Here is a 12,227-nt window from a genome sequence, read left to right as displayed (position 1 = left end):
AGTCCATCCCTCCTAACACTCGTTCCAATCAGCTCCTTCGACGGGTCCTGTATAACACAAGTAGTATTAGTAAATTGTACAGTACAATTTAAGTCATCAATTAATTGCGAAACCGAAATTAAATTACAACTTAATTCCGGAGCAAAAAGTACACGTTTAAGTAATAATTTGTTAAACAAAGAAACTGATCCCTAATTTGTGGCTATAACGGATTGTCCATTTGGAAGAGCCACGGGACAGTTAATATCATATACATCAAAAAGCCACGAATTTGAACAAGTTACATGCCGTGAAGCACCGGTATCGATGGTCCACGAAGTACGATCAAACTTACCAGTCAACCTTTCATCAGAGACTTTGGTGTTACCGATAAAGCCGGTGAGAATCTTCCATTGCTCCGGTGTAAAAACTTGCGAAAGAGGCTGCTGTGAATTAGCCCCTGTTGGGGGCTGAGATGTGGAGCCGCTGCTGGAGGTTGTTGCGTTTGCCCTGGCAGAGCTGCTGCCGCGGCCTTTTCCGGTGGTGGTGGTCCGGTTTCTACGACCAGCAGCATTCCCTTGTGCCTTGGACGGATTCGGCCACCAATCCGGGTACCCAATTAATTCAAAGCATTCGGAAATAAGATGGCCTGACTTCTTGCAATGGGTGCAATGTAAGTGCGATCTATCGGGTTTGTCATGGTGGTCTGGAGCAGACTCTGATCTGCCACGTCCGGTTGATGTTCGGACGGCGAACCCAATGGCGTCAGTTGGCTTGTCCTCCGGCACGGTTCTTGAAAGTCGGACTCGCTCATCTTGAACCACTAATTGATAGGCTCGGTCAAGTGAAGGTAGTGGATCTTTGGACAAAATATTAGCTCGAGTCTGAGCATGATAATCTGGGTATAACCCCATAAGAAATTGATGCAGCCGAGTATTTTCCCTTCGCTTCTCATGCTCTAATCCCGCGGTGCAAGAGGTACAACACGAACAAGTAATTAAAGGTTCGTAGTTGTTTAATTCTTCCCACAACGCGGTCAATTTGCCAAAGTATGTGGCTACGGACATAGTTTTGGATTGCTCACACTTAGCAATCGTAGAGTGAAGTTGTTGTATTCGCGGACCATTGACAATGGAATACCGTGATTTGAGAGTCTCCCACAACTTTTTTTAGCATCTTTATATTTTGAAAGCGTGGCCTTGACCTCGGGATCAATTTTATTCATAAGCCATGAAATTAACATGGCATGAAGGGTATTCCAATCGTCTAACGTACATGGAAGTGCAGGAGTAGTGGTTGATCCATTTAGAAAAACAAATTTACGTCTTGGTTCCAGAGTAGTTTGAATATCATTGGCCCAGTCGTCATAATTGTCACCACGAAGACGAGTTGGAGTAATGAAATCTCCGGGACGATCATGGGGACCGAGATAATAAGGAGAAGTTGAGTCTATGCGCGGAGGTGGTGGTGGTGGTGTAGTTTGGTCACCGGCCATGGATGATTAAACATTTTGTTTTCTTTTTTTTTTTTTGGTAAAATATTCCTGAGCGACTGATACCATGATAGAATAATTTTGAGGTCTTAATTGAATTCCCGCATTCTATTCATTGACAAAATATATAATAAAATGGTAGTTTCTATATTACAATCACCCAAAAGATTATGATCAATTATTCCCTATAATTAAGGAATAATAATCTCTAGGGAATATCTCCTAATCATAATAAGGAAACTATTGAAATTATCCCATAATAAATATTATCACAAAATATCCTAACAAAGGTTGAGCAAAATTATTAGGTGATTTTTTTAAATTTGTTGATTCGATTTGATATCCAATTTAAAATTATAATTCGAATAAGATATCCAATTCGAAAATGTGGATATCTGGATATTGATATCAATTTTGAGATTTTGGATATTTGAATATCTGACCATTTTTTATTGTTGGATGTTCGACATTATTTCAGATAGTCGGATATTGGATATCCACCTATTATAAGTAACTTTGAATCTCTGATATTCATAAGAATAAAAAGATATTTTACTAAAAGTTCAGTTTGGCTAAATTCGGATATCGGATATTTTGGATATCCGATTGGATTTTTTCAACTTAACCTCATTGGCATCAAATATCAGATATCTCAAATATCCAATCCAAATATTGTTGGATATTGATTAGGCCGAATATCGAATATAAAAAATGTCAGTTTTTGAATATCGGATATTCAATCAGCCTGCATATTTCGGATTTAATAGTCGATTATTTCTCACCCTAGGCGACACTTTCTAGGAAGATAGTATGTTGGTTCAAGTGTGTCTTAAGAGGATTAACTTTATTTGGCAATATTGTATTGAAGTTGATTGAAGTATTCATCAAACATTTGAAGAGCAATTGAGTTTTCATGGAATTCATTAATGGAGCTATTTGAAACTTCATCATCTACTTAAAGTTTTTCCTTGAATAAATTCCAAGAGAGTAATCTCTATTCCCTTCTTTATATTTCTTTAATCTTATTCTTGTTAAATAATTTCAAATTGTATCAAGTTACCTTTGTTTCATGTTCTTTTATCATTAGTATTGTTAGTATGAATTCATGTTTTCCAATTTATTCCGGCTTTTAGAATCATTAATGTATTATTTCAATTCAAGGTAAATTCATCATTGCTTTTAATCTTATTATTACTATTGTCAGTTATTTATTTCTAGTCTTGAATTTATGTCTATTAAATAATCATGTTTAAATATATTTCACTATGTGTTGATGGGATTGTTTGCTGACTACGAATTTTCGTCAAGTTTGAGATTGTTGGAGATGGTGATTCAAACTAGAGTCCGCCGTGGTTGAAGATGATGAAACAAGGTTTGTGGTGGTTACTCCATGTTCTCATTATGTTTTGTGGTGGTTACTCCATATATGTTCCCATGATGATTTGTGTGGTTACTCTATGTTTCTGTGATGGTAATTGTGTTGGTTACTTCATGTTCTCATGATACCTTTTGATGATTATTTTTAAATTTAATGCTCAAGTTTTTTCTTTTTGAGATTTAGTATAAATAAACCCCTCTATTAGGGCTAGTGTTTCAATCCATGAAAAATAAGCTTGAATACACAAATTGTGAGCCATAGTTTTGTGACAGAAAAACTTAAGTCATCTTTGTATCTTTGCATTTTATAGTGAAATTGTTCGTTTTCGATGCCGGTGGATGTAGCTATCACATTGATAGTGAATTACGTTAAATCTTTGGTGTTATTTCTTATTGTTTGCATATTGTTTCTTTATTTTTTTTGATCTTGGCTTTTGTTGTCGCACAACAATTCCGACTACCTAAATAATCAGAATTTTGCACTTTGGCAGCTGTAATTTGCAAAACATTAAACATTGAGACTGTAATTTGCAAAAGCGCTAAACTTTAATTAAGACTATGATTGGCAAATTATTCAATAATTTTAATGTATTATATTTGTTGACAGTTGAAGCCGATCATTAATGAATTTGATAATGTATTACAAGCGAATAAATTATCATTTTAACATTCCACCAAATTGAATTACGAAAACAATTAAATTTGTGGTTGGCAACCATGAAAATGGGAGCAAGTTTATTAAAAAGAATCTATGTATTATTAAACTTTGAGTATTATTGTCAAAATGAAGAGCATAATTGGAAACAATAATCCAGCTGAAAATGAATTGTTGGCAGTACCATTTGTGTCGCTATTTTCGGTCTTAATAATTCCTGCAAGAATATTTAAGAAAAAAAATTCCCAACTCAAATTACATTAAAATCAAAATAGAATTGGCAATTATTTTTGGTTTATCACAAATAAAAAACCGAGACCATAAACTCAAAGTAATCCAAAAAAAAAAAAAAAAAAACACAAAAAATGTAAAAAAATAAAAAGAGAAAAATGTAATACCTTGGCACATAGTGTGAGGAGAAGAATTAATGTTACATTTATTATGAAAAGCAGTCATTGAATTCAAATAAGAACCAACATACTTGCATACACACTGTTTATTGTATCTGAATTCTTGACTCCACTCAAAACAGCATGGATATTGAATCTCATTAGGGTTTCTAATTATAGATTCAACCATTTTCGTATAATTAATTTTTTCTACACAATTTACTAATTTTGTGCTAATACATGGAGGTGCTTGTAATGCCGGCATTTTTGTGGCCGTTGGTGGCGTTTCTGCTATGCCCAAATATACTGATTGCACAACAACCATCATCAATATTGCCAATTTTGACATTTTCTTGTGTTTTTTCTTTTTAATTTTGTTGGTTCTTTTTATGTATTATATATATTCTTCATATTTGTTGTATATTCTTGCCTTTTATAGGTGTTTCTGCATGCTACTCATAAATTATATGGGAGAGGAGCTAATTGTATACTTTATGATTATTTAGTTCTATTAGATTGATGATTGGATCCGAAATTTGTGGGTTTTTAAAATTGATAAGGCTATTATTATATATTTGATTAAGTTTGACTCCAAATTAGAGATGAAAGACCGGTGATGACATTTCACAACAATGCTAGAAGGATATGAATTGAGTCGGAAATAGATAAATGTTGGTATGAAAAGTCTTATCTATCGTACATAGTGACTAGATAGTCGGTATATATGAAATCTTACAGTACAAAAAAAAATGAATTCTAGCGACACGAAAATTCTTATTTGTCACCAAAATGGTGACGAAATAGCAGGCGACAAAAGTTTTATTTTTATCGCCAAAGCTGTCGACAAATAATTTCTCTCCCCAAATTTTTTGACGAGAAAAAAAATCAAATTTGAATTTCTAACCCAATCTAAATCCCTCCCCCATCCCATTCCCCTTAAACCCTGAAACATATTCTCTTCCGATCTCTCTCATTCTCTCACCTAGTTGTCGCATTTAAAGGATTAAGCATTATTAAGACAAAATTATTTTCCATTCATTATCATTCATCACCTCATCATGAAGGACTAAGGTAAATCTCTATCAATTTTTTGTTAAGTTTTTCGTTGTTTTAGTGTTTTTCATCTCATCTTATAGTGTTATAACAGGATGAAGAAGAAAGAATAATCTCTTTTTTATTGATTAATCTTGAAAAATTACATCTAAACAAGGATAGAACATCTATATATATAGGACAACAAAAAACTAACACCTATGCTAGCAACATAACACGTGTAGAGAAATATTACAATTAATCTAACAAACTTACACCTCATCAAATGAACTACCCTCTAACCTTATAACTAATTATAAACAAAAGAATAAAACTCTTTAAGGCAGCATATCTTCAATATCTCTGATGTTGAGTTGGAGAGTGAGAATGAGGTGTTGTAACATCCCCTCAAACTAGGAGGTAGTTTTACTTAATCCGAGTTTGGACAGAAGCTGTTGGAATTGATGAGAAGGCAAAATTTTCGTCAGAATGTTAGCAAGCTGGTGTTGAGTAGGTAAGTACGAAAGATAGATTAAACCTTCCAAAACCTTGTCTCTAGTGAAATGGGCATCTATCTCAATATGTTTAGTTCTTTCATGTAGAACTGGATTTTTAGCTATGTTAATAACACTTTGATTGTCACAATGCAAAGTGTTAGGCTGAAGATTACTTAAGCCTAGATCAGAAAGAATCCTTACCACCCAAGTAACTTTTAAAGCTTCATTGGCCATGGCGCTATACTCAGCTTCAGAGCTAGATCGGGAAACAGTTTGTTGCTTTTTAGACTTCTAGCTTATAGGAGACTTTCCAAGCAATAAAACATATCCTGAAACAAACCTTTGAGTATTAGGGCATGCTCCCCAATCAGAGTCTGAAAAAGCCTTTAAAACAAGCTTAGTATCCCCCCTCAACAAAATACCTTGTCCACAAGTTGAGTTAACATAATTGAGGGTATGTAGAAGAGCTTGCCAGTGACTACTCCTAGGACATTGCATATACTGGCTAAGATTTTGGACTGCGTATGCCAAATCAGGCCCGGTGTTTGTAAGGAAATTAAGCTTACCAATCAGACACCTATATAAGGTAGGATCAACGAAAGGTATCTCATCCTCAACACAAAGCTTAACATTTAAAGACAAAGAAGTAACTACTGTTTTAAATTGAGTTATGCTAGAGGCTTTCAATAGTCCTGAGTAAACTTATGTTGAGTGAGTATCATGCCTTTAGAAGTGTTAGTTACTTCAATTTCTAAGAAATAATGCAAGTGACCAAAGTCCTTGATGGTAAAAATCTTATCAAGATGTAACTTTAAGCTGGTGATATCTGTAGTATTGTTGCATGTGATAATAATATCATCAACTATACAACAATAATGGTAATAAAAAGCCTCTTGTTTTTTTACAAAGGGGGAATAATCGTTTTTAGATTGGGTATATGTAACACCCGAGATTTTAATAACGTAATTATCTAATATTTTAATAACTTTTAAAGATTTTACAATTATATTAAATTATTCTTGAATTAGTTTTAATAACTTTTAAATGTCAAATTAATCATCCTTAGCATGTAAGATTTCTATAGTCATCTTTATTCAATGATATCATTTTTGCTAAAAGGAGGGAAAAAATCTCTCAAAAAGATGACAACTCAATAATTTTTAAATTGCTTATGTCAACTGTGTTTTGTTTTAGTATATTGTATAGATATGCAATCAAGGAAGATGCATGGCATTGTACACACTACAATAACTTAATTGTCCACAAATTTTTTTAAAAAAATATTAATATCACAATACAAATTAAAAGTAAATAAAACAAAAGTTGGACAAAAAAATTTCTTTAATTAGTAGGATGCTCATATAAAATTATAGGAAAGCGAAAAATTGGAACATCGCCCAAATGAACAAAAAGGAAATAGGAAGTAGTCCAAGTGAATTTGAATACTTATTACAACTGTTTTTGCCCAAGATTTTTGCTCCGCTCTCATTTCGACTGCTATTTTTACCTGTCATAATAAATTAACAAAGCTCTTTATTTATCTTTATTAGACTATGTTAATTTACATTTATTTTCTTAAAATAATCACTTTTAACTTTGGTTAATATCTCTGTTTTTAAATGATTAGTAGTATTATAGTGATTATGTATAATTTTAAAATACTTACAATCTTAAAGTGATGAATTAGAAAAATAGTCTAATCATATAAACTCATCTTATAGTGAAACGCTCTCATACAAGTAGACTTGCTAATTTGGTTAATATTTCTGTTTTTTTAGGTACACTTTTTTTATGTGAGAAGTTTTATAGAAAGTGTACCTTTAAAATTAAGGAAGGAAATAAGGATAATATATTTATATATTAAAATAAAAAAATATATCTCTTGATTATAACTCATGATGGTTTATATGGAACCGCTACAATAAATTTAACTTTTCGCAATGTTGGATTTAGTGACATTAAAAAAAATGTCACTGATTTATATTTTTAGTGTAATAATTATTGGTTTTTATTTTAAGTTTCACTATAAAGTGATTTAGCGACATTTAATTTGGCCTTTAGTGGCATATGTAATTATTACTATAGTCTATAGTGGCATGTATGAGAAATGTCACTGGATTTATATCGCAAAAAACTATAGTGAAATTTTTTTTATGCTGCTAAAGAATCTAATAAATGTCACTAAATCCAATATATATACTATTAAAAATTTGGAGTAACGGTCGCTAAATATATCCTACTAAAAACATAATCCAAATTATGTTGTAATGGACATATACCTAGAGGTGATGAAAATAAAGATCCACGAGGGCTTAAAGGAGGACCTTCACAAAAAAAATTACAATATTAACTTCATTTAAATAATGCTAAGACTATACAATAATGTGGCAAAATGATGCGATATTAATATTGTTTACATTTATTCTCTTCAAAGTTGTTCAAAAGCTAAGACCGCCATGTTTAAGGAGATTAACATAATTTATTTAAGGTATATGAAAAGAATTAAAGAATAATGGACATAATACATTATTTATCCTTTAAATAATGGAACATAATGTTAGCTTTTTATGAATAATGATAATGATAATGATTCTTCATTTAAGAAAAGGTAAAGATAATCCTACCTTCAATTCACACTTAAAGTCTCATATTAATTTGACACAAATATTAAGAAAGAGTAGAGATCATTCTAAATAGTGGTGAAAATGATTTTAAAGGTAAATTAGTAAAAATAAAGATACTTTTTTGAATTAAAGTGGAATTTTAAGGGTAAATTGGTAAAAATAGATACTTTCTCTGTTTTCATTTGTTTTTTTCAAATAGCATTTACGAATTTAAGTGTTAAACTTTGACTATAATTTTTCATTGATCTATATGAAAAAACATATTCATATGGGATCTTGATAGATTCGTCTCAATATATATTTTCTATATATTAACCATTTCAGAATTTTAAAAACTCGCAATTAAAAATTAAGTTTGCATTGTGATTTATGCAAAAAGTGAATAGGAAGAACAAATAAAAATAGAGGAGTATTATAAATAGAATTGACACATTTGAAGTGAACTTAGCCAAAAAAAAATGCGACATTTTCTCTTAAAAGCTAACAAAACATGAAAACGTACTCTATACACTTGTTCATTGATTTTTTTCAGTTTTTAGTTTTATTTAAACCAATACCAAAAAGAAATACCATGGTTTTCGCCTTTTTGTTATCAGTTTTCAAAATGATTATGTTTCAATAAATTTGATTAATTTTTTGTTTATAAAAAGACATATATCATATGACCGAAAAACTTAAAAAGACAATAAAAGAAAATCATAGTAATGCCGAGCGAACTCCAAATCTACTGCTTTAATTGAGATTTTTGATCCATTTAAATAAATGAGTTAATTATGATGATGTAATAAATAAATAAGTCAACTCAATTGAATTGGACACGTTAGATAAAATGGATTGATGTTCCGATATTAGGATCTTCTCCATTACTTTTCTCTATTATCTATTCTAAGATTTTGACACCTATTTTAGAATAAAAAATAAAATGTCAAAATCCTCCTAATAAAACTCCATCAAGCGATAATAACCATTAGATTGAGTAATGGATCCTCCATTATATTTTAAGTAATGAAAAGAATCCTAACTCGTGTTCTGGACTATGTTGAAAATTTCTAATCAATTTATATTTCTATTTAACATGGAAATAGACAATGCTTGTCCTACTCTAGTCATTAATATTTGTTTACAAAATTTAATCTCATTAATTATCAATTAGAAAGTTTACTAACTATTAGATTGAGTGGAATTTAGAAATGAAAAATTGTGAACATACACAATTAAGTAAGAAAGCTTTATCACCGTATAGATAACATAACACATTTATGAAAATTATATTATTAAAAACTAATTTCTATTACCACTTTTTTAGTAACAATACCATAACACCCTATAATAAATTATTAGACTCCTCTATAAAATTAGTATGAAAATTAAGGTTTGATGACTAAAAAGTGGGTGATTTACCTGAAGGGGTGTCAGCGTCACTAGGACTAGGATCTCTTGATGGAGTACCTTCATACATGAATAAACAATTTCACGGAATGAGTTTACTAAGGCCTCAAATTCGCCACTTAAATGTGTCAACTTTACATATCACACTTTAAACTATCTTTTTATTAATAAAAGCAAGTAATAAAATTATATCACATTTAACTTGCTATGACTTAATTATTTCGATCAAAATTCAAGATAATAATTTCTTTAATAAGTTCAAATTCTTATCCAGCCCGTTTGAGCCCATTTTTAAAAATGATATAACCCCACGCAATACTTATTTGGTTTGTTACACAAGTCTTGTAGAGTTATTGAAATTGATTCGTTTGACTATATAAGTGTCACCCAACATGGCCACATTTCAAGCTAATAGCTGATTACATTAGTTGATTTGAATAGCTGATTTATTAACTGGTTTGATCAACTAAATTTGAACCCGCTGCTATAAACAACTTGTTTAAAAATAGCTAATCTACTAAACATTAGCATTGGCTGGTCTGACCACTCAATTCTCTATTGTATGAAAATAAGCTTAAATTGTCCAATAGATTTTTTTTTCAAACACCCCAATATGGTAATGAAAGAGATGTATACCAGGGCACAAAGTGTCAAAAGAAGAGACGCTACAAAGCGTGAGAAACTGAGAAATAGAGTCGGCATTAGATGGATTTTCAAGAAGAATAGACTTGGCTGCACAGAAACACTCTCTTTCATCTGATATTTCTTCTTTGAGGAGTGGACAACACTCTGATATATCACTTGTCGAAGATCTACCGCTCGTACAATTTGCAAGCCTATCCCAACAACTTGAACTCCCTATTATGTCATACAAAAATTCTTGATCAATCACCGTAATTTATAAATCACCATAAAAAGGTCAAAAGAATAATTATAAAATAAATAAAATTAAAAAAGATAAATTAACATAACAAAACTCTCACCCTATCAAATCCTACCACGTAAGGGTGATTTTTTAACCTTACATATAACTGTTATTCACTAAGACCTTCTCTATGTCATACGTTAAAACCAAGTTAAAGCAAAATATTTTTCTTTCGATCTATAATATTTGCTACATTATGATTATTGAAATTGTTTATCGTTTAAGCTTATTTTATATATTGCGAGTCAAATTAATAGAATTTTATTGAATTATTTAATTGCATATCTTCATGATATTGCTTTTTATAATTTTTAACTATGCATAATTCAATATATAAATTAACAAAATGATGCTTTATATTATTTAATAAGTCAAATATAACAATTACTTCTATAGTAAAATTGTAAAAGTATATTTTAATCTTTAGAACATAAAATGATTCATTAGTAACAATCAAGTAAGAAGGGAAGGGGTTGACCAATTTTACATGAGGAAGGGGTTTGACTTTTTATTCTCATAGTAATAGACTAATATTGGCTTTGTTTCTTTTTCTTTTTTTTTAATGTTCTATTTGTTTTGGCTTACTATTTATCGATTACTCTTAATTTGTATTGTATTCAGTATTCACACGTTAAAACCTAATCAAATATGATCTTGTTGGATTCGTCTCAAAATAAGATTTATTAATATATATTTTTTATTATTTTTATAATTATATACAATTATCGCTATTAAGTAATGAATTAGTATATTGACAAATGTAAAAAAACAAATGACTTATTTGATATCAAACAGAGGGTGTAGTCTATATATACAACATAAATGTGCTTCAAAACAATAAAGAATAAGTAGTAGATTCTCTAAATTGTTATGTTCTCTAAAATCAGCTAAATTTTGGCGGGTCAAGATGTCTAATTACATAGGTTTTAAAAGTAAGGAGCACCATTTACTCCATTCTTTTAATTTTGATATTTCCATTTGCCATTTAGAGGTGTTTGATCAATTGATTTTTTACAAATATTCTTTTTATATGAAAAGTCACAGATTAAAATCTCATATATTTCTCATTTCAATGTAAAATATTTAGCACTATGTAGAAAAAGACATATATGACATCCATACTTAAAGCTCAAAAGACTCTCTAATTTGCAATTAAATATTAAGATATAAATATTAAGATAGTGATGATAAATTTGCAATTAAAAAGGATTGAAAATAAAAATAAAAGAAAGTAGTTGATATTAATATTATTATAGATACATACCAGCAGGGCATAAGGTTTGAAAAGAATGAGTAATGCTACATAAAGTGAGAATAGTATCCACTTCTTCAGAGATTGTAGTTTGGTTTTGTTGCACAGCTTGATTTAACAAGCAAAAACATTCTCTTTCATTATCTATTTCTTGTTTAATAATTGGACAACATCCAAGTATAGAACTTTGTGTTGTTACATTACCCAAACAATTTGACATCTTCAGTAAACATCCTGCATCAGGTTGTGCTAATGAACCCCTAATTGCTATAATTACCATTATAATTGCAATTAACACAAACATTACCAACTTCATTTTTATTTCTACAATATTCTTTTTGTCATTAAGTGAATAAATAGTTGTATTACACACATGATAGAAATAGTAGGAATTTATAGTGTGTAATGTAAGACTTCTAGATGGTAGAATGGTAGTAGGAATTAATTTTTATAGTTGACTTCATAAAGATAAATATTATTAATATTTAAGTACAACTAACTACTTTCAAATATACTCTCTCTTACCTATAAAAATCATCATAAATTTTTTTAGTCAGTTAATTTTTTTTTTTTTTTTGCTACATTTCGTTACGTAAAAAATTTTCGCACGATTATT

General features: G+C 30.2%; 1 protein-coding gene across 1 annotated transcript; it reads right to left on the bottom strand.

Moving 5' to 3' along the window:
- Positions 1–6,778: 6,778 nt before the first annotated feature.
- On the bottom strand, positions 6,779–11,933 carry LOC130799911 (uncharacterized). Its single transcript, XM_057663203.1, has 5 exons — positions 11,624–11,933; positions 10,071–10,292; positions 9,447–9,494; positions 7,701–7,745; positions 6,779–6,928 (listed from the first exon to the last, which is right to left on the bottom strand). Exons 1-5 carry the CDS (start codon positions 11,925–11,927, stop codon positions 6,789–6,791), a joined length of 759 nt encoding a protein of 252 aa, XP_057519186.1. The 5' UTR covers positions 11,928–11,933; the 3' UTR covers positions 6,779–6,788.
- Between the last annotated feature and the right edge of the window lie 294 nt (positions 11,934–12,227).

This window comes from Amaranthus tricolor, chromosome 14, assembly GCF_026212465.1.
Source record: "Amaranthus tricolor cultivar Red isolate AtriRed21 chromosome 14, ASM2621246v1, whole genome shotgun sequence".
Taxonomy (NCBI): domain Eukaryota; kingdom Viridiplantae; phylum Streptophyta; class Magnoliopsida; order Caryophyllales; family Amaranthaceae; genus Amaranthus; species Amaranthus tricolor.
This window is presented reverse-complemented; position numbering and strand designations above follow the sequence as displayed.

What these genes read in the sequence shown, in the direction of transcription:
- LOC130799911 (XM_057663203.1), bottom strand. Translation starts at nt 11,927, where the DNA reads ATGAAGTTGGTAATGTTTGTGTTAATTGCAATTATAATGGTAATTATA. An exon ending in TCAAACCTTATGCCCTGCTG is followed by an intron (nt 10,293 to 11,623) that starts GTATGTATCTAT and finishes ATGACATAATAG; the next exon opens with GGAGTTCAAGTTGTTGGGAT. An exon ending in TTTTGACACTTTGTGCCCTG is followed by an intron (nt 9,495 to 10,070) that starts GTATACATCTCT and finishes TCATGTATGAAG; the next exon opens with GTACTCCATCAAGAGATCCT.